The 23,804-nt window shown below is 38.1% G+C and overlaps 1 protein-coding gene across 9 annotated transcripts in view; it reads right to left on the bottom strand.

The window, feature by feature from the left end:
- Window positions 1-23,804, bottom strand: part of LOC133544542 (ral GTPase-activating protein subunit beta-like) — a 108,268-nt gene that overhangs the window by 76,699 nt on the left and 7,765 nt on the right. For 5 of the 9 annotated variants that reach the window (XM_061889990.1, XM_061889992.1, XM_061889993.1 and 2 more), the window contains exons 3-9: window positions 18,373-18,575; window positions 18,130-18,296; window positions 17,861-18,047; window positions 12,587-12,718; window positions 9,062-9,360; window positions 5,112-5,263; window positions 4,826-5,051 (exon numbers count right to left, since the gene is read on the bottom strand). In XM_061889990.1, coding sequence (XP_061745974.1) covers window positions 4,826-5,051; window positions 5,112-5,263; window positions 9,062-9,360; window positions 12,587-12,718; window positions 17,861-18,047; window positions 18,130-18,296; window positions 18,373-18,575 — 1,366 coding nt within the window. The remainder of the gene's footprint in view (window positions 1-4,825; window positions 5,052-5,111; window positions 5,264-9,061; window positions 9,361-12,586; window positions 12,719-17,860; window positions 18,048-18,129; window positions 18,297-18,372; window positions 18,576-23,804) is intronic. The other 4 variants (XM_061889995.1, XM_061889997.1, XM_061889998.1 and 1 more) reach the window with 1 other exon arrangement.

The following is a 23,804-nucleotide window of genomic DNA, read 5'->3' as shown; positions in this document are numbered from 1 at the left end:
TTATGAAGGGACAAGCATCTTTTTTACTATTAATATCTGCTTACTTTCTCTTGTAACATGTTCTATCTACACTTCTTTTCAAATGTAATACTCACTTATTCTGCTTTTGTTTGATACTACAAATGTTTGTATCAATCCATAGCAAGTAGGTACAAGAAGATATACTGGTCATAACTGAAGTTATACTGTGTCCACAGACGTGTTTCTCAGTTTATAATCAACGAAATTAAGACTAAAGATTTAGTGAGAATAAAAAATAGCAATGTTAATATTGTAGTATCGACTACTGTATATACGGATTCTGTACTTGGTATGAGTACAGTCAATGTTAGTATAGATCCACATTCAGGAGCAATAGCTTGCTCTTAGTGGTTTGGCTATTCCTCGTCCTGCAGGGATGGTACTTGTAAGAAACTTAACTTTTTATGTTGCCGTGGAGGAGTTAGCTATGATTTAAAGTGTTTGAAGATGAATGTCCCATTACAAAAAGAAAAGTTGGTTTTGTGAAACAAAATGAAATATATGTCTTACCTTATACACACAGCATAATGATACTTGTATGTTGAAGCACAATACAATCCATCAAGCGGTGCAGCTTCATAGCTTACCAAAGTCATAGTAAAACATTTTGATAGATGTTTGAGCACCGTGTGTTATGTTCTATATTTTCAATGGAACATAAAATGTTGGTGTTTACTTATTGCAGTCGACACGTATCTCTTATGTGTGTCTGCCATTTACTGGTCACACTTATTACACCATGTACCAAATAAAATTGCTTCAAGGTTGGTAAGCAAAACTAGATTTAATAAGTACATTAGGCGCACAGGATTATAAGGCACACTGTAGAGTTTTGAGGGAAAAAAAAAAATGATTTTAAATGTGCCTTAGAGTCTGCAAAATATGGTAATTTGAAAGGCCTGCCACATTTCATGTAGACCACTTCATTATTTTTGGTTGCTTGCCACATTATTCTAAATGGCTCTCCACGTCATTCTTGTAACCTGCCATATCATTTTATCTGGTCTGCCAGATTTAATTGGCCCACCACATTATTTTAAGTGACCTGCCACATTATAAGAGCCAGTGCTCGTTATGTCATTAAATCATATTAACTGGCCCGCCATATCATTATAAGTAACCTGCCACATTATGTTAAATGGCCCTCTACAATATGTTTAATGGTTCGCTCCATCGTGTTATGTGGTCCACTAGATAATTTTATGTGGACAGCTACTTAATTTTATGAGGCCCACCAAGTCATTTTATCTGGTCTGCGACATTATGTGGCCCGCAACATTACATCAAATGGCCCGCTACTTTGTTTTATGTGACCCGCCATGTCAGTTTAACTGATCTGCCACAATAATTTATGTATCATTTTAGATTGCCTACCAAACCATTCAAGTGGTCCGCCAAGCTTAATTCATGTGGCCCGCTACATTGTTTCACGTGGCCTGCGAAGTCATTCTATCTGGTCTGTAACATTAATTTAGGTGGCTCGCTACATCGTTTGATGTGACCCATACTATTATTTTATCTGGTCTACCACAATAATTTAAGTGGCCCACTATCTCATTTTATGTCGCCAGCTAAATAGTTTCACGTGGCCTGCTAGGTCATTCTACCTGGTCAGCAACATTAACTTACGTGGCCCACTACGGCGTGGCGCAGTGGTAGAGTGGCTGTGCGCAACCCGAGGGTCCCTGGTTCAATCCCCACCTAGTACCAACCTCGTCACGTCCGTTGTGTCCTGAGCAAGACACTTCACCCTTGCTCCTGATGGGTGCTGGTTAGCGCCTTGCATGGCAGCTCCCTCCATCAGTGTGTGAATGTGTAAATGTGGAAGTAGTGTCAAAGCGCTTTGAGTACCTTGAAGGTAGAAAAGCGCTATAGAAGTCCAACCCATTTATTGTTTTATGTTGCCTGCTACATCATTTTATCTGGTCCGCTACAATAATTTTAAGTGGCCTGCTATCTCATTTTATATGACCCACCAAATAATTTATGTTGCCTACCAGATTTTGTGTGGGGTTTCTTTGGTTATCAAAAATAAATACATAAAAATCTGCTTGTCACTTTGACTTATGATTTCCAAGTAAGTTATCTGATCAAGTTGTTAAAATATAATTATACAAAACAGTGCAAATAAGCTATTATACGTTTGTATTCATATATATTCACTGTTACAAGCGGACCTCTGAGGGAAGCCATACAGTATGTGCCAATGTGGCCTTCAATGAAAACCAGTTTGACAGTGGAGTAAAATTTACAAACAAGCATGTCTAATATATATCATCTATATCATATACAGAGGTGGGTAGAGTAGCCAGAAATTGTAGTCAAGTAAGAGTAATGTTACTTTAGAGATTTATTACTCATGTAAAAGTAAGGAGTAGTCACCCAAATATATTTTACTTGAGTATTTATATTTCCTTGAGTAAAAGTAAAAAGTATGTTGTGAAAAAACTACTCAAGTACTGAGTAACTGATGAGTAAACTGATTACGGCAACAAATAATGCACAAAAACATACAAATAGCAATGAGCAAATTCATAGCCAGGAATATCTCTTAAGCAACTAAAACAATAATACATATTAAATAATAATACATGAAAATAAAAAAAATTAAGGCAAATTGAGCCACAATAACTTAACAGCACCATAGCCTCGTAGGCATTCATCGATTGATTGATTGAAACTTGTATTAGTAGATTGCACAGTACAGTACAAATTCCGTACAACTGACCACTAAATGGTAACACCCCAATAAGTTTTTCAACGTTAATCAATTACTTAATAAATGACCAAGTCGAGGTGATCTACCTCATATATATATATATATATACACACATTTATATATACAGTATATAATTTATATGTATTTATTTTGCCGTTGTTGTTGACATGTTAAAGGTGTTTTAATGAATATACATGCATGTTTACCATATAGATTCCTATCTTTCATGAAGACAAGAATATAAGTTGGTGTATTACCTGATTCTGAGACTTGCATTGTAGTGCTGATAATGTCCACATTTTCAAATGGAGGAGAAAAAAAGTTCCTCTTTTCTGTCTAATACCACATGAAAGTCGTTGGTGTTTGGCATCTTATTTGTCCAGCTTCCATATTCGTTTTTATACACTTTACAAAAAATACATTGGCGGCAAACTCCGTATCTTGCTAGCTTGTATGCTCTGGCTTTCGGAGACTCTTATTTTGTTAGCGCGGGCGCGATGGAGCGGCACTTTTATTGTGAAGACAGGAACTGTGCGATCAGCCTTTAGGCTTTTGACGGGAAGTACGGTTGAAATAAAAAGTGTCATTTTTCCTTTACACTTTTGATTGATTGATTGAAACTTATGTTAGTATATTGCACAGTACAGTACATATTCCGTACAATTGACCACTAAATAGTAACACCCCAATAAGTTTTTCAACTTTTTTAGGTCGGATTAGACGTGTGACGGTCACGTGACCGCCTGGTTTTCTTTGATTGGTCCAACGTCACCAGTGACTGCATTTGATTGGTGAAACGCAGGCATGCGCAGTTCCTACTTTGAATGCGTGTCTGACAAAATCAAAACAAACAAAGCGTGCATTAACAGATCGATTAAAAAAAAGGAGCGAGTAGTGAGCCGATTGTAGATAAATGGAGCAGAGTAAAAGTAGCGTTTCTTCTCTATAAATATACTCAAGTAAAAGTAAAAGTATGTTGCATAAAAACTACTCTTAGAAGTACAATTTATCCCAAAAATTACTCAAGTAGATGTAACGGAGTAAATGTAGCGCGTTACTACCCACCTCTGATCATATATCATCTATATCAGTATTTCTCAACCTTTTTGACCATGGGGCCCATCTTTCCACTACAGAGCGGCGCGGAGAACTCAATTTGATTTGAATCATAATCAAAACTTTTATCTAACCTACTTAGTTTAAAACCTTGTTAAATTATTAAAAAAAACATTTGTTAATCACAAAGTTTCATATTTATTTAACACAAACCTTAGGCTTAATTTAGTGGTTTACAAAAACAAGTATTAATCTATAAATACAAATACAAAAATCTACATTTACATACATACATCTTCTACCGCTTGTCCCTTTTTGGGGTCGCGGGGTGTGCTGGAGCCTATCTCAGCTGCATTCGGGCGGAAGGCGGTGTACACCCTGGACAATTCTCCACCTCATCGCAGGGTCAACACAGATAGACAGACAACATTCACACTCACATTCACACACTAGGGCCAATTTAGTGTTGCCGGGCCAATTTAGTGTTGCCGGGCCAATTTAGTGTTGCCAATCAACCTATTAAAAAAAACTAATTTAATAATTAAATGTTTTCTGAGCAAAACTGTCACACAATTAAAGTGGAAATGAAAATACAGCTTGTAATTTTTGCGCCTAAGAAACTTCTCTAAAAATTTAGCTCCAGATTTCTTCTGATTGTTTTATCTTGTTATTACTGCCACAAGTGGTGGAAAAGTGTATTACAACTGAGTACCGCAGTGGCCCATAGAGCTGAGAAACATACTTTTTGGTGGCCCAAGAATGGTTAAGAAACACTGATCTAAGTGTAGATTAGAATCACCATGTTTAACACACACCACTCTTTAAGGAATATACAGTCTTTTACATCCAATACAATTTGTTTTAAATTGAATGTGATGAAATGCCACTTCTAGCCACAAAGAAAGCTTGTGGTGGAGAAAGAAAAAGGAAAGTCCATCCAAACAAGACACACACACCAAAGAAGACTTGCTCCAGCATCAACACACCCACCTGCCCATGCATGGAATGATTACGCTGGGGGAGACTTACCCGTCATGCTGGGGTCCCGACTTAAGCCGCTGTGGAGCTTGCAGTGGACCAGTGCCGCATCCAACAACCACTGGCCGAACAGGTTGAGGATGCTGTTGACTTTGGGCCGTGCCGGGGCGGGCAGTGGCCGGGACTCCCAGCTGCTCTGGTTGGGACTGGACAACAAAGTCGGCGAGGACGAAGTTTGCTGCTGCTGGGAAACTTTTGTGGGTTGGCTGCTGCTGCCCTGCAACAGGTGGGTTACAGCGTTTGATCCAGCTCAAAACCAAGAGTAAACTGGACTTACAGTTGAACTCTTGCTGGTTGTTTTGGTGACCGCTGTGTGCCGCTGCTTGCGACTGTGAGGGGGCGTGGTGTTGGCCACCGAGGGGGGCGGAGACATGCTCATTCTGTTGACTGGAGTGGGCGGGGCGCTGTCGGCTCGAGGGCGGGATATGCCTGATGGTGAGAGGATTGGATCCAGTGAGGGTGGGACAATGAAGAATCACTTAAAGCAGGAGTGTCCAAAATACCGATTGTTTCTAATGGCATGCAGCACAATTCAACAAGACAAAGGAACCAGGAAGAGTCGATTGCAATAACACTAACAATGTCGGTCAGAATACCACATTTTCTGTCATTTTGTGGTTTAATGAGATTACGACTTTCAAATATTAGCACATTTACTTATATGACTCCGTCTAAGCCAGTGGTCCCCAACATTTTGTCGTTGCAGATTGGTTAACGCTTGATAATTAGTCCCGCGGCCCTGCGGGGCGGGGGGAAGGGAGGTTGTCATGAAAAAGGGAGGGTTTTTTTGGGTTGGTGCACTAATTGTAAGTGTAGCCTGTGTTTTTATGTTGATTTAATAAAATAAAATAAAAATAATAATAAAATAAAATAAAATACAATTTATAAAAATTTCTTCTGCGGCCCGTTACCACTGATCTAAGCAACCTTCCCTAGTCATGGTGCAAAAAGGGAAAATAATGCTAACATAAAGGTCAACACGCACAACACCACCTGCTCACCGAACTTTGTGGACATCATGAAAAACGTCCAAACACCATAAAATAAATTCAGAATGACACCCATTTGAATCCATTACAGTGCATGATGGGAAAATATAAAACACTCTCCACACTTATCCATGTTTGACGCATTTTTGCTGCTTGATATTTCTGATTGATTACAAAACTTTAAGAACAATGTGGGAGTCCAACTTTCACATACTCTTAATATCCAATTATATAAATTTGATATCCATTATATTAATTATATACACAAACTTTACATGCAGTAGGATTTAGGACTTTTTTTTAGACAAAGCTGCCCCCAAATCAAAAGGTTTGCTCACCTAATCTAGGATAATTGTGTTCGGAAAATCAAGCATTTCCACACAACTCTAACAGGAAGTGCAAATTCTTGTTTAATGTTTACATTGTTTCTCAGAGAGAAAATGGATTCACTGAGGATAGGTTGATTGGCAACACTAAATTGGCCCTAGTGTGTGAATGTGAGTTTGAATGTTGTCTGTCTATCTATGTTGGCCCTGCGATGAGGTGGCTACTTGTCCAGGGTGTACTCCGCCTTCCGGCCAAATACAGCTGAGATAGGCTCCAGCACCCCCCGCGACCCCGAAAGGGACAAGCGGTAGAAAATGAATGCATGTACAAACGTTACCATTTGCAAAGAACAAAGTCAAGAATAAGGCCATTTCCACACGAATACAAGAGTTTCATATTTGGGGTTCAAGCGGTGTTTTGTAGTTTCAAAAATCAATCTGTCTAAACACAAACACATACACCTACACCTTCTGTCATGACTATTTTTTCCAACGAGAAGCCTGGAAAATAGCCACAGCTGACTTGGTGGAATTACAACTCTATTAAGTTTATTTTTATATATTACACATTCAATGACATGTACATTATCTTTAAAACCAACCTGGTCCCTTTTTACGTGCGTCTACGGTCGCAACACACGTAAGTTAACTTCATGATTTGTCAATAAATAAGGACTTAAATATAATATAGTGTTGCACCTTTCTTATGGCACAAAGCAAAAAGTCTTGCTTGTCAAAGTTGTCCCATCAGCTGGAGCTTCCACAGCGATCGCATCCATTAGTCTGTCATTAGTGGGAGTGTCGCAAAGTCTTTTTTTATCAATGTTGAATGAAAATAGCAGCATGTTTACGTTCCAACAAATGGTGCGTTTAAAGGCAGCGAGGCAGTGTTGTTGAGCTTTGGAAAGGCAGCACACAAGCGTGACGCCATCACAAGTCTATGTTACGATTGTGGCGTGTACATGCATTCGCTGAGCGGAGAGTTTTAGAACACTACACTTTGGCCTGCGTTTGCAAGATTCATGTTTGTCAACTCTTATTTGTTAACTTTATTTATTATTGTTTCCTCTTCCTTAATAGCAAGTTGGATATTTAAATTCTTTTTTTCTCAAAAATTGTAGACAGGAAAATGTGATTTTAGAATTCATTGGTTAACATGCAAAACAGGTTTGTTAGATTCCAATCAAAAAAGGGTGCCTGATCTGCATCTTGATTGACATTTCTTGCCCACAAAAGAGCAAAGACTCCTCAACCCCCAAGTGGACAAGAAGCCTAAACGCAGAGATAAGTATGTGTTCGTTAAGTGTCTGTGTTTGTGTGGACATGGTCTACAGTTCGTGAATCGGGGTTCCAAAGTCCGGCATGTGATTTGAACTTAATGAAAAAGACTGAAAATAAGCCAGGGATCTGGGGGCCGCAGGTCCAGGTCCAGGGGACAAGTAGGCAGTATAATGATATAATTATAGTCAATTTCTGTCTCTTCCATACCATCTCCACGTCTAACTGCTCCAAATGTAAAAATCATAAAGAGTACAAACAATGTTAACTTCCTTTTTCTGAATAGATACGTGTGATTCATAGCATGAAATAACAAATATCATGTTGTTTATGTTTGAAAATGATTGAACTATTCAATGTCCAAATATAAAATAATGAACAAAATGTCAGCTACTGTCTTGTTGTAAAATGAAAATGAAATGTAGCATTTAGACAGATTATACTGTAGCAAAAGTCATCACAATCATGTGTGTTCCACCTCTTCCTGTTTTGATTTGGACTTACCTGGTAAACAATTCACATGAATGTTTTATCCAGATGCATACATTTGTCCAAATGAGGCCAAGTAGACACATTGTGGACGTCGTCTACATCGATAAAATAAAAATCTAAAGAAGAGAATCCCTCTGCCATCTTCCACTAGTTTTTTTAATATATAAATGGCCCGTTTGAATATTACCTCTTCTCTTCTAAAACTCACTCGTCGTCATTTGGGATGTTTTAGATTGATTGAAACTTTTATGAGTAGATTGCACAGTTCAGTACATATTCCGTACAATTGACCACTGAATGGTAACACTTGAATAAGTTTTTCAACTTGTTTAAGTTAATCAATTCAATTCATGTCTGTTGTTATATAATTTCCTGGTTTCATGACCCCGCCCTATCTTGCCGCTTATTGGCCTGTCCCTAATGTTTTGCCCCAATCTTAACCAATCATGAGATTGGTTAAGATTGGATAGTAAAAATCATGGTAGTAAAAATCATGGATGCTCTTATACGATAACCGACGAATCATCATGGATGTTCTTAAACGTAAACCTACCAATCATCATTGATGTTTCCTGTATATGTTGTCCCCTGCCTGTGGCGTTGCACTACTCCATTTATTTATTTCTCTTTTCTCTCTTTTTTTGTAGCTTAGCTAACCGCTACATGGGTCGAAAAATTGCTAAGCTACGGAAATCAATACTTGTTTAAAAAGTAGCAAAACTACTGTCAAGCTATTGGGAAATGTAGTTCAGCTATGTACCTTCCATTTCTGAGTTCATCATTATTATTGGAAAACCCTAGTTTTTACCACTGCATTATCAAAAACTGTACTCCATCCATCCATCCATTTTCTATTAGGGGAAAACCATAGTTGTTGGCGGGTATGGCAAAGAGACTGATCAAGATTTTTACACAAATTGTAGGTTGGAAAAATACAAGAAAAACTGTAGACAGGAAAATGTGATTTTAGAATTCATTGGTTAACATGCAAGACAGGTTTGTTAGATTCCAATCAAAAAAGGGTGCCTGATCTGCATCTTGATTGACATTTCTTGCCCACAAAAGAGCAAAGACTCCTCAACTCTAATATCGTCACCCCCACTTTATCATTGAGCCCAGTTTACTAATCAACGTGTCTGTACCGTGGGAGAGCCGCGCAGGACAAAAAGATAGCCCCGTCTTTTCAACTGAGACACCTACATTGCAGAAAGAGAAATACACAGCGACATGGTTTAACTGTACGTTTGTCTTTGTCCTACCCAGAAAGGCGTCCACAAGGCAGCTGACACCCCGCATTGCCCTGAAGAAAATCTGGGGCAGCTGTTTGAGACACGGGTGCAGCAGCACCCCCTCGTGCGGGATACTGCTGGAGTTGAGGAACTGCTCCTGAAACTTGGGCGTGGTGCTGACGATGGCCGGATTACTCAGGTCCACTGGGTTGCTGCAAGCGTCACAACAAGGTTATATAAGACATTTCAAGGCCATTTTTCTGACTCATTGTGTTTGAGTATTTGGGATCCCCAACACTTCATTCAACTCAAAGCATGGAATCACCACCACACCACCTCCCAGATTGTAAATAATCAAATGTAAGTAATCAAATGTATACCCTAATACGTGTTGTTATATGGTTTCTGAGCTCACTTTGTACACTGCTCGCTGTACATATCCTACAAAATCAGACCAACGCTGTTACAATGTCCATTTCTCAGATTATATAATTGTTGATGACTGAAGTGCTGATATCAACCAAACCTAACCTCCCAGCCCCAACCCCCTCCACAACCCACCCCCCGGATTGTAAATACTTCAAAGTATATACTCAGATGATTAACTTGTTTGATGACTGTATTATGCTGATACTATATATTTGTACCATGAATTGATCAACGTGGACCCCGACTTAAACAAGTTGAAAAACCTATTCGGGGGTTATCATTTAGTGGTCAAATATACGGAATATGTACTGTATTGTGCAATCTACTAATAAAAGTTTCAATAAATCAATCAATCAATCGTTGCGGAGATACCGTAAGTTCTGGACGATATAAGTCGCTACTTTTTTCTTACACTTCGAACCCTGCGACTAAATTATGGATTTTTCTCCGATAACAGCCAAAAAAAAACAATTACACCTAAAAACTGTTTTGTTTGTGCTATGGCGCCATCTTATGGACGATTTCGGTCACTGCAGGTTTTTCTTCTAGCCATCCATAGCGTTCATACTTGTATCATTCATCACTCCAAGCAACCGTTTTGAAAAGTTTTACAATTTAACTAAAACTACTCTTACTCACTAAATAATCCAAGGTGTGATGTCTGTAGGACTGTTTTCATGCATATTTGTACGTGCTATCGTAATGTAATGAAACTATAGTGTCGTTAGCATTAGCTAACATGCTAACCCATTTACAAGTGTGTTTGTTAGTATTATTAACTTACAATGGCATTATTTTTGTATTGTTTCACTTTCACAAATTCCTCAGTAAATTCACCAAAACGTCACCGTGGAGTTATATGTTTAGCTGATTGGAGAGCTACCGTGCGCAGCTAGTGGGTCTATGATGATGACTTCTGTTTTGTTTGATCCCCCGTTTTACTGCCCTGTTACAGACCCCCGTTTGGAAACAATTAAGGTATTTAAATAAACAATTACAAAATATTTCTCTGTAAATAATTCATCTTACAACGTATATATCTACGACTTCTGCGACTAATATATGGAGAGAGAAAAAAATTCTAAAACCTATTGGGTGCGGCTTATATCCCGGTCCTGAAAAAATGTTAATTATAAAACAATATCGCCTTCATTTATACTTCCTCCAAATGAGCTGTTTGAAATTTGCCCATTTAGTGACGGTTTTCCACCGGATAGCTTCATATATGGTAGAAAATTACCCAAAGTGCTTTGCCTGTAGTCAATAAGCTCCTTTTTCTCTATCCCCTGTTTGGGGCAGACTGGCTTGTACATGCACATGCATCCTCCCCTGTTGCCGTTTGTTATAAAAAGGAGCGTACAGTTCAAACTTATATAGTACACTCCTTATGGAAGCACTCAAAGCTACAACATGGCTGATGGGGAGAAGACGCTGTCGAAGTGGAGGCACATAAATAAGAGCCACCCAAAAAAAACAACATTCAGAAAGCGGTTTGAAGATGGTCTGTAAAACATAATCCATGCAACATTTTCAACAAAGAACCACAATGACATGTTATGCAGACCAGAGTTTCTTAACCATAGGGCCGTAGTCCATTGTCCAGGCTGCTAAAAAATATCTGTTTCTCAGCTGTGGTCTGTATGGGCCGCAGCAGTACTCACTTGCAATACACTTTTCCAACACTTGTCAACAAACAGAAAAAGCCCGGAGCTAAAGTCATGGAGATGTTTCTTGAGCGCAAAAATTATGAGTAACTCACTAAAACACTAGCAACACAATACAAAGATAAGGGATTTCCCAGAATTATCCTAGTAAATGTCTCTAAAAACATATGAATCTGTCTCAATGAACGCGATTGAAATCGCGTTTTTTTTTTAACTTGTTTTTTTTTGTTTTTCTAGTTCGTCGCTATCAATACCCTCAAACACGAATCTTTCATTTTCGCTCAAATTAATGGGGAAATTGTCGTTTTCTCGGTCCGAATAGCTGTTTTTGTTGGAGGCTCCCATTAAAATCAATGTGAATATATGAGGAGCCATCAACATGTGACATCATCGTCTGCGACTTCCGGTAGAGGCAGGGCTTTTCTCCAGTTGCGAACTTTATCGTGGATGTTCTCTACTAAATTCTTTCAGCAAAAATATGACAATATCGCGAAATGATCAAGTATGACACATAGAATGGACCTACTATCCCCGTTTAAATAAGAAAATCTCATTTCAGTAGGCCTTTAAGCATGTATATAACAGGGTTCATTCTGTAAAGCACTTTGAGTCTCTTGAGAAAAAGTGCGATATACATATAGTTCACTTTACTACTTATTTTTGTAATCAGTCCGACCTAAGCCTTGATAATATTCGTTGTGATTAAAATATAACTTCCTATCATTTAACAAGGTTTTTCCAGTTAAACTGTAAATATTTTGGACACACCTGTTTACTCTTTGATTCCAATTTTTATGTTTTTTTGTATTATTAGAGTCAATATTGCAACGTTTTATCGTTAAATTAAACTTGTAAACCATTTTATTCCCTGTTTTATGTCATTAGAGTCAACATTGCAACATTTTCTTGTTAAATTACATTTCTTTAATCTTTTATCTTACTTTTTTATGTTTTTTGTTATATTAAAGTCAACATTTTCTCATTAAATTTAACCTGTTTGTTCTTTTATTCCACTTGTTAATGTTTTTTGGCAACAGTATGTTTTTCTAAATTTTGTTCAGGACTGAAAAAAATTAGCTAAGGGCTTCTTTGGACAAACCTGTTGTAAACCGCTTTATTATGCTCCAACTATGAAAATATTAAATTTATAGATCAAATATAACTACTATAAAATTAGCTTAGGGCTTCTTTGGACACACCTGTTTTAAACCGTTTTATTAAGCTCCAATTATGAAAATATTCCATTCATAGATAAAAAAAAATACTATGAACAGAGTACATTTTAAACTGAGCTGTAAAAAAATAATAAGAAATGTTCATTAATACCAATGATCAAATATCAAACCTGAGCATGTGCAAAAAGCGATACCAGGTCTGTGCCACGCAGTCGCTGTCCATCTCCAAAGGGATCAAGTTGGCGTCCTCGTCAGGGACTTTAAAAGCTGGGAAGGAGGGTCCATGGGTGAAGCGCAGGAGTCTGAATGCAAACATGACCAATTTTTACTGGCACAGAAGACACTAAACTGAAATGTTGATAGTAACAACTAATGATAATCCAAAAATGTGCCGGTGAATGTAACTTTTTTTTTTTTCTTCACTGAGACACAGACACCTGCGTTGTGGCCAGTTGTGCAAATTACACAATCCAATCCAATATTCATAACGGTTCGATATCAGCAAACAAACAAGTAATGGAGTGCATCACCTTGCATTTAAAATGTCCGATATAAGCCGTGTATTTACAAAGCTGGGCAGGCAGTTAACATCTAAATGTCCTCCAATAAGCACACAATTTCTTCTATTTTACCTAAGTCATTTGCAAAAGGTAAACAAACATGCTAGAAGCTGCTAGCTACACAGCAGCTGAGCTAGTCACACGTAATAAACATTGAACAATATTGGAGTGCAAAACAGCACATTTGTCAATATAAACAAGTATCAAATAATTATAGTTGCATATTACTTACACATACAAAGTCTCCAAGGCAGAAGCGTATTAGAAGGTATTCAGTAACAAACGTTTCCGTATCATTTAACTTAATGCATCATAACCTTAACTTCATGAATTACTGTGAAAACTAACAGGCCATTTCAACTTAAACAGGATTATTTTAACATGCCACTCTATGGAAATAATATCCATTTTCTACCGCTTTTTCCCTTTTGGGGTAACAAAATTTAAAAATACTAAAAAAATTACCTGTGATTTTAAAATAGTATTATTTTTGAGTTTGTTTGAGTTTGAGTTTATTTCGAACATGCAAGCATACAACATGATACATCACAATTGTCAGTTTCTCTTTTCAACATGTTCGAAGAGTAGGAAGAAGCAGAGCTTATATAATCCTACCCCTTTTCTTTTACATAACAGTTGCTAAAACTTTTGTTCACTTCCTGTTCTCAATGTATTCACAACATACTCCATAAGTAATCACAATAAAAATAAATAAATAAATAATTGGAGAAGTAAGTTTTATTCCATACGATGAGATAAGTAAGATTATTTTTAGAAGGAAAGAATGAGTGGGTGAAAAAAATCAGAATGTTTATCATGGTCCTTCTTTTTTGTACTTTGTAAGCACTTCCAGTGTTTATCATGGTTCTTCTTTTTTGTACTTAGTAAACACTTCCAGTTTGAAGAGTTTCTTGAAGTGGTTCGTATTAGTACATTGTTTGATTGCTTTGCTAAATCCATTCCATAATTTAATTCCACATACTGATACACTGAAGGTCTTAAGTGTTGTACATGTGTACAAATGTTTTAAATTACATTTTTCTCTAAGATTATATTTCTCCTCTTTTGTTGAGAAGAATTGTTCTATATTCTTGGGAAGAAGGTTATAGTTTGCTTTGTGTATAATTTTAGCTGGTTGCAATTTCACTATGTCGTGGAATTTCAGTATCTTTGATTCAATTAATAAAGGGTTTGTATGTTCTCTATATCCAACATTGTGTATTATTCTAACTGATCTTTTTTGTATCACTGTTAGTGAATGAAGTGTCCTTTTGTGATTTCCATTTTTTTTTCCATTTTCTACCGCTTATTCCCTTTCGGGGTCGCGGGGGGCGCTGGCGCCTATCTCAGCTACAATCCTTTTGTAATTATTTCTCCATATTTCTACACAGTAACTCAGATATGGTAACACTTGTGAGCAGTAGAGAATATAAAGTGATTTTTGGTCTAGAACATATTTGGCTTTATTCATTATTGACGTGTTTTTTGCTACTTTATGTTGTATATTTTTTACATGAGATTTCCAGTTGTTACAAAATAGGGAGAGGAAATAATGCATATTGATTTAGTTTTAGTGAGTATCACCAGCAATGAACACTGAAGGAGACGTGATGAAAGCGGCAACTCCTTTCTTCCATCCCAACATTACTGCAGAATAAAGGGCACTTTGCATCATTTTCCACTTTTGTTGGACAGAAATTATTCCTGGATAGGCTGTAGAATATTCTTGACGGAATAACTGTAATTTTCTTTTTGGCTTAAGACTCAGCATTTTTCTCCAGCTGATTCCATGACCATACGTAAATTTGGTTGAGAACAATGGCGCTTTGGTGCCGAGTATGGTTGCACAGTATGCAAGGTTCAAGTTCAAGGTGCTGTTTATTGTCCATTCTTAACATGTACAAGACATAAGAACTTAAATTAAATTTTCGGCACAGTACCACTAAGAGCAGACATACATTACAGCAAGACAAGAACAGGACCGCAAACGTATCAGCCACTTACGGCACTCCATAAGAAAAGTGGGAAACAGGTGATATTGGTGAAGGGGGGAAGAGTGAAAAAAAATATAAGTCAAAGGTTAGAAACCCATACTAGTATATTATTGTGGTACTAATCAATCAAAAATGCTACTATACTCTGAAAAGTACCGGTTCCCCATTTTATTTATTTATTTATTTTTCTTATCTGGCATGACGGCACGTCGTAGTCACATCATGACATTGCTGGGAGTAGGAGCAGAGGAACATGTTCGGCAGCACGCACGCACGCACACACTTACAAACAGACAGTGTGTAGACAGAAAAGAGAGAATGGACGCATTTTGGTGTAAAAAGTAAAGATAAAGATTAATTTATCACACTGAAATGCCCTCAGGTAGGGTTTGGTATCGAGTATCGATTGGAACCGGGACTAACTTTCCGATTCTCCCGGAATCGTTCAAAAGTTTAAATTTCGATTCCTAGTTTCGATACCCAGTCCGCCGACCGGAAAAAAAGAATAAGTCCGCCAAACAGAAGAAGAAGCCGGTAAACACCAACGAAGAAGCGCCCACCGCCGGAAGTGTTAGCATAGCCGAGCGAGTCAGTCAAGCATGGATAGCGGGCGTCGGCGGTCAAAAGTGTGGCTTTATTTTACTAAAAAAAATGAAATATCGGCGAAATGTAACACGTGCGACAGGACTGTTTCGTGCTTAGGAGGGTACACGTCGAACATGATGAAGCACCTCCGAGTTCATGGAGTACAAATAAATGCGTGTCCCGTCTTCAACGCGCTGCGCCGACCGTACTCCTCTGCCTCTTCCTCTGGCTCCGACGCCCAGCCTGGCACCTCGGTGACTGCACTGCAGTCCGAATCCGGTAGGTAAAACAATATATATGCAATAAATAATGTATTTTGCGCCAACGTTGAGGCAGCTAACAAATTAGCCCGCATATTTTTTCATAGACAATTTACAACCTGCTAGCCAGGCTCCGCGATGTGCTCAGCGTACTACGTTCACCGTAGCGGCAATGGGGAAAATGTCGGTCCCACAGACGGAGGACTGCCACAGAAAGGTCACTGCACACATAGTCAAAAGACTGCATCCCTTTTCAGAGGTGGAATCTCCAACATTTATGTTAGTTAAGCAATAACGTTAGAGCTAATTGATACTGGGCTAAACAGTAACAGCAACATTGCATGTTTGTTTATGTTTGCAGGGATATGGTGAAACATTCTCAACCCAAAATACATACCACCTTCCAGGGACAACCTGTCAAACACATTGATCCCGGCATGGTACAAGAAGAATCGGAATCGAGAATTGTCAAGAATCGGAATCGAAACAAAGAATCGGAATCGGAATCGTTCGAATTCAAACGATACTCAACCCTACCCTCAGGAAGAGGTGCTTTGAGACATGGCTAGCTAGCTAGCAGCTAACATCCATCCACAGTCAGCATTGTTTTAACTACTTCTAATTCACTAATCCTCGTCTCCATAGCGACAAATAAAGTATGTTTCTTACAAGTAGCATTATCACTGCAGGACGAGGAATAGTTAAACATGCTTCACTACACACCATAGGAAACAATAGCTCTCCAGCATCACCGCTAACAAAAGCTAGCGTGCCTGAATGTAAACAAATGCAATGGGTGGATCTACACCTGAAATCCACTGTAATGATACCAGGTACAAGAGTGTATCTAGTTGATACTACTATGATTACATTTATATTTTTTATCGTCACAAAATATTTTTTCACAGTATGTTTATAAACTCAGTAAATACATTCCTGAACATATGAGAACTTTGAATACGAACAATGTATGATCCTGTAACTACTTGGTATCGGATCAATACCTAAATTTGTGGTATCATCCAAAACTAATGTAAAGTATCAAACAACAGAAGAATAAATGATTATAACATATTAACAGAAGTGTCAATAGAACATTTTAAAAACAGAAAAAAAACATTTATTGACAGTAAATAAACAAGTAGATTTTTTTTTTTACAGTTTGTCCCTCATCATGTTGACAAAATTAAAGAATGATAAATGACACAATATGTTACTGCATACATCAGCAGACTAATTAGGAGTCTTTGTTCACTTACTAATAAAAGAATGGTTGTGTAGTACGTTCACTCTTTTATTTAAGGAATAAATTCTAATAAGAAACACATGTTTAATGTACCCATGATTTTTTGTCCAAATTAAGACATTAATGTCATTTTTTGTGGTCCCCTTTATTAAGAAAAGTATGGAAATACATTCACGTATCAGTACCAAAATATTGGTATGGGGACAACCCTAGTGCTTAGTGTTTGGCAGTGGAGCTATAAATAGCCTGTCGCACAGCATACAGAATCACTCGACAGGAAGTTAATCACTCAACAGGAAGTTAATCGCTCGACAGGAAGTTATCAGACTAGTGCTCATTGTAATTTCTTCGACATGGTTCTTTTGCGATTTGATTTAATAAAAGTATGAAAATAAAATTCAAGTATCAGTACCAAAATATTGGTATGGGGACAACCCTAGTGCTTAGTGTTTGGCAGTGGAGCTATAAATAGCCTGTCGCACGGCATACAGAATCACTCGACAGGAAGTTAATCACTCGACAGGAAGTTATCAGACTAGTGCTCATTGTAATTTCTTCGACACGTTTCTTTTGCGATTTGAAGAGTAAACATTTTTAAAGGATTTTAAGTCAATCATTTTTAATGGAATACTGTAGTTTTTACCAATGGATGATCAAAAAGCGTACCCATTAGGGGTAGTTGTTGGCAAGTATGAAGACAGCATAAGTCCATTCCAGATGTTACATATGACGTCTCTTGCCTTTTTTTTCTTCATTCACACCATGGTCAAGCAGCTTAAAATGGGTCATTTAGACTGACCTGGAGGTGAGGGCGCAGGCCACTCGACTCCACTGCTCCACAACCGGCGGGTGGTGTCTCCAGTTGGCCAGCATCTCCCTCGCCGTCTTCCAGTAGGGCGGCGTGGGAAAGCAGCGGGCGCACGCCAGTAGCCACACTTCGAACAGCACGGCCATTAATTTCTCCGCCAGTTTCTCGGCCACGCCCACTGAAAACCAAAAAAAACAAACAAGATGGCGGCGCACGATGACGGTAACGTGGGCATCCCACACAAGCGTACGTGGAGCTACCTCCGACTGTGGGTGGGGCGAGCAAGGTGTCGTTAATGTGAAGCAGGAAGAGCAGCAGGACCTCCCAGGTCTCCCTCGCCAGCGAGAGGGATTCTCGTGCTAGTTTCTGCACGGCGGTCAGGACCTGTTGGCAAAGCCTGATGTGGTTCAAGCTGTGCTGCTCGGGCCTGGAAGGAACAATTTGACACAAGGTCCTCAAACACGCCGCGCGACCGAGTGGGCAAATGTGACGCACGGGCCCACCTGGGTACAAAGACGTTGTAGAGATGCTTGAGGATGGTCTGCACGTACATGTTGGGCTCCTTGACCACGGGCTGAGGCATGGAGTCTCGGGGCGACACCAGGGCCATCATCCAGTCCGTGTATACGTCCACGCACAGCTTGACCGTGTCGCCCTCCAGGGGGAGCGTGAGGCCGTAGCACAGCACCTCCATGGTCCACTTCACCTTTAGGGGACAAGCATCAGCTGTAGAACTACGTAGTCCACTTTAAAGCACAAGCTGTGATGTTTGGAGGGAACCACAAGTCTAAGAAGAATGTTGCATCTCTGGGGTGTCCAGACTTTTTCTACTGAAAAATGTAAGCAATCAGGGGCCATTTCAATATTTGTCATTTTCAAAATAATTACAATTATTGTAATTATTTTGACGGCAACGGCAAGATTAGTGTCGCCACACCTTCAATTTATATATTAGGAGTGTAACAGTACGTGTATTTGTATTGAACCATTTCGGTACGGGGGTGCGGAGGAGTACCGAACGAGTTTCACACGAACATATGAAGTAGCCGCCTTTGCTAAAGTCTTAACAAGCTGCTCCGCTCCGTTCTGCCTCTGTGTCTGTACACAGCACCCTGCATTGTCCCTCCCAAACAACCATCTGATTGGTTACATACAAAGCCAATCAGCAGTGCGTATTCAGAGCGATGTAGTCAGCGCTTTAACATCGGCCAGATATGAGTTTAGCAGGGGAGAAACGGACTCATCCCAAATTATACTAAACACTTCCTTGTCAACTAATTTCTAAACATCACTATGAGCCCTTTGACCTTCTAGAAACAAATTGCAACTCAGCTTGCTCGCAGTTCTGGCTTTAGGTGAAGGCTAGTTAGCTTTTAGCGTAACGTTAGCTCATTTTGCGGCGTGTGTGTGTGTGTGTGTGTGTGTGTGTGTGTGTGTGTGTGTGTGTGTGTGTGCGTGCGTTACGGACAGTGTTGATTGAGGTGTGTTGAAGCAGCAAAAAAGGACATTATATTAAATGAAGAGTTTCTGTCTGTGATAGTGTATATAATAATGTAAGTGCATCATAAAGTCTACATTAACTCCATGGTCTTCAGAGATGAATAGTCTCTCCTATTGCTATTTTGCTATTTTTTCAGCTATAGTTACATTAATCATTAGTAATGTAGCAGCCTAGTTTTGAATGGCAGCGAGCCTGCATGTTGATAAAATATAACATTTACATAATAAAAGTCAACTACAGGCTACCCAAATGCTGTAATAAATTAAGCATGATGAGTTGATTTGAAACTGTTTAATGTTGCACTTTTTATATGTAGAAGAAAAGTTGTGTCATTTTATTTAATCAAAGCAACAATTTGAGGCAGTTTAATGTGGATTAACGTGGGCAGAATTATTATAGTGTTCCCAATGTTAAAAATTTGGTAAATAACCCAAAAATTTATATTTTAAGGGAATAAGCGGTAGAAAATGGATGGATGGATGGATGTTTTCTTACTGTACCGAAAATGAACCGAACCGTGACCTCTAAACCGAGGTACGTACCGAACCGAAATTTTTGTTTATTTTTTATTTTTTTATTCAAGAAAACACTTTTTTTAACATGGAAACAAATTTAAGTGATGTTCGTATTAATGGATATACCGTAAATTGTCTACTATTTACTTACTGTTGACTAACATAAGTTGGAAAAACAACTCTAATATAATAAAAACATTCCTCATTGCTTTATTATGAAGAAAAAAAAAGTTCATCTAAATGGCTTGTCAGAAGCGCATCAGCAGCTGGTGGCGCACAATAACGAGTTGACACCCGGCAAAAGTAAGGAGAGAAAGTGTAAAAGAAAAGTATTTTAATCCAATTAAAGCATTTCTTGTTCAAGCTAGTGTAAACCATACTCAATCTGTAGACGTAACCAACAATAACGTCTCATTCACGCCGTGTGCATCTTCCAATCTTTGTCTGGGCATCTCTGTGTGGAATGTGCATTTGTCCCCGTGTGTGGGGGTTTTCTAAGGACACTCCAACTTCCTTCCATATTCCAAAAATATTAATGTCAGGTTCATTGGAGACTGCAAATTGTCCATAGATATGAATGTTAGTGTGAAGGATTGTTTATATACAGTATATGTGCTCACACTAATTTGAGTTAACTTGTCTATAAGCTAGTCCTTTGTACATTAGTATTAAGCAAGCAGCATTGGATCTCGAACCTTCATGCTGCATAATTGTATTGCTTTTTTTCAGTTCATTCAAAGTTATATTCTTAATCAAAGGTGATTCCTACATGTATGTGCACTTCATGTGTGTGTACAATGTACTTTCTTTAGTGTGCTTTTTTACAGTGACTGTATAGTGAAGAATATCAACAAAACACCTAAAGTGAAATCTAATTCAAAGGAATATTTACATATTTAGCAAATAAAATTGCAACATTCAATTAGGGCAGAATAAAGTGTAGCCCGTGTTACCTTTGACAACAAGCAGCAACAATTAAAACGGCATTGAACAAAGAGAGCACAGTCTACCAAGTCAAATATCTTGTGTGAAAGCTGATTGTGGTTCTGATATAAGAACAAAAAATATATTAATAATTTTATTATTAATAACTAATATTGTTTTTAAATATACATAAATATTTGTTTAGCCTTTTTAAAGAAAATATATGCATCATTGCAAATTAAATTCATTGTGTCATATATATGAGATGTCATATTGACCACGCCCCCATCACCAGTATATAATGGCCATCTACAGGAAACCCTGCAATATCTCTTGCAATCGTTACGGCTTCCCTCAATTTGGCTGAGAGTTGTAAAGGTGACCCAAAATGGTCTCAGTCATTTGAACTCTCCTGAAAGAATCAATAAAGTACTATCTATCTATCTAAAGTGGCAGTATATTTGAAAAACAAGTTGCCTTTGTATTTAAGCATTTATCATATATATAGTGTGTGTGTATGTGAGTGGGAATGTCCTCTGTCTATCTGTGTTGGCCCTTTTCAATAGATCGATAGATAGTACTTTATTTAGATGGCGACTTGTCCAGGGTGTACAACACCTTCTGCCCAAATGCAGCTGAGATAGGCTCCAGCACCCCCCGCAAATCCGGAAGGGACAAGCGGTAAAAAACGGATGGATGGATGGATATCTGATTCATGACACCAAATGACATACAAAGTTTGCGAGAAAATCGATACGATCAAAATAGTATCAATCTCACAGAGATTCCTGAGCCATTTTGAAAACATAATGAGCGAGCCAGTTGCGTGATCCACAGATCCCTTCCCCATCAACAACAATGCTAATCGTTAAAGGTTGGGAAATCATCAATTTTTAGACACATCGCAATTCGGACATGAACGATTAAAAAATCGATTAGTAATTGTAAATAATTGAATATTGATTTAATTATTGTGAATAAAGTAATGCGGACAGTTCTAACTGACAGACTGTTTTGCTTGCAAGTGCTCTGTGTGTGTGTTGAGTGAAATGCGCCTTAGCTCATATTACCAGTAATGTCACCAGGCGCGCCGTCATTTCCATAAAGAAAAAAAAAAAAAGGACCGGTATTTTTCAAATGCAGTATAGCACCTTTTTTTAATTCATTAGAATACCATACAACCCTAAAATCGATCAACTTCCCATCTATCCATTGACATAAATTAAACAAATGTTTAAGTTTTCTGCACCTTTTTTTCAAAGAACACCCTGTTTTTATGGCAAAAACACAAAATGTGCAATACCCCCCCCTCCCCCCCAAAAAAGACAATCAGAATAGTACATTTTAAGTAAAGTAATTAAAGCCTTAAACAGGTAAATCATTCAAAAAAACATTGCTTTATGTTTATTGTTGTTTTTGAGCAATGACAGTTAAAAATAAATCGGGGTTAGTATGAATTTGTATTCCATTTGGTAGCCACCCTTTGGTGGGAAATGACTCCTGCAAACTCAGCTTGCTCGCAATTCTTGAGGTGAAGGCTAATTAGCTTTTAGCGTAACGTTAGCTCACTGTGAGGGGTGGGTGTGTGCGTGCATGCGTGTGTGTGTGTGTGTGTGTGTGTGTGTGTGTGTGTGTGTGTGTGTGTGTGTGTGTGTGTTACGGACAGCAAAGCCCTGTCTGCCTGAGAGAAAGACAAGCATTATTGACCTACAGTTAACAACTAAGTTATTTCATTTGACCTTTTTCTGTGTTGATAGAACTGTGTTGAAGCAGCAAAAAAGGACATCATGTTAAATGAAGAGTTTGTTTCTCTGATAGTTGATACAATAATGTAACTCCATCATAAACTCCATGGTGTTCAGGGATGAATAAACTCTCCTATTGCTATTGTACTATGTTTTTGAGCTATAGATACATTAGTAATGTAGCAGCCAAGTTTTGAATCACAGGGTCCCTGCTATCACATGATACAAATATAACATTTACATAATAAAAATCAACTACAGGCTTCCCAAAAGCTGTATTAAATTAAGAATGATGAGTTGAACATGTCAGCATGTGGCCCGACTTATAACTCTTTTTTTCAAACGTTTATTGCAAACGCTTACATACAGTAAGTCATTAATTTGACCTTGTATGTCCTTATTTTGTCATTATTTTAAATTAGTAACTCATAATAATGACGTACTTAGTATCTCAGGTAACTAGGACTGTTTTGTTTTTACTTTACGGGGAAAATATGGAGATCTATATCGTATATCGCCATTCAGCAAATGGAGCGGAAAACACAACGAAAAATTGTAGGCTTCTTCAAGCCACGAAGCCGGCCTACTTCACCACAGTCGGTAGTCTATTGCCCCCTAGGCTGTGGTGGCAGCGACGAGGTGGAGATGTGATGGCGACAGGCCGAGTTACACCAATCTTTACACCCACCCATCCCCTTCTTCTGTCCACCGGAGACACCACCTTAACTAACACATTTTCTGGGGGATACACTGCACGGTTTACATTTTTCAAAAATGACTTTTCTTAAAAGTGTATGAATCTACTCTAACACATTTTAAATATATTTTCATGATTGCTTATAGATTTGCCTCTAAACCTTTCAAAATACACCCAAATCTGCACTGACGCAGATAAATAAACAGTAGCCTAGTGGGACTCAAGACAAGGGCCTTTCCACTATGGATGGGCCTGGAGCCCACCCAAATATTAACAATTAATTAATAATTATAAAATTAATTTTAATCATTCAATATTTATATCTAAAGTCAATTAGTTTAACAGGATAAACCCTGTAAAATGATATTAAACCATGTGTAAATCGCAAAGTTTTAATCAAGACTGATTACAAAAAAAAATCAAATATACTGCAAAAAAAAGGAATTCACAAAAACTAAACAACTATACATTTAAATATAGAAATAAAATACATACCAAGTAAATTGATAATAAATAGCAATATATACTATTTTTTTTTAAATAAAAGAACAAT

The sequence above is a fragment of the Nerophis ophidion genome, linkage group LG27 (genome assembly GCF_033978795.1).
Source record: "Nerophis ophidion isolate RoL-2023_Sa linkage group LG27, RoL_Noph_v1.0, whole genome shotgun sequence".
NCBI classification, from domain to species: domain Eukaryota; kingdom Metazoa; phylum Chordata; class Actinopteri; order Syngnathiformes; family Syngnathidae; genus Nerophis; species Nerophis ophidion.
Note: the sequence above shows the minus strand (reverse complement) of the source record. Positions and strands in the feature narration are given on the sequence as shown.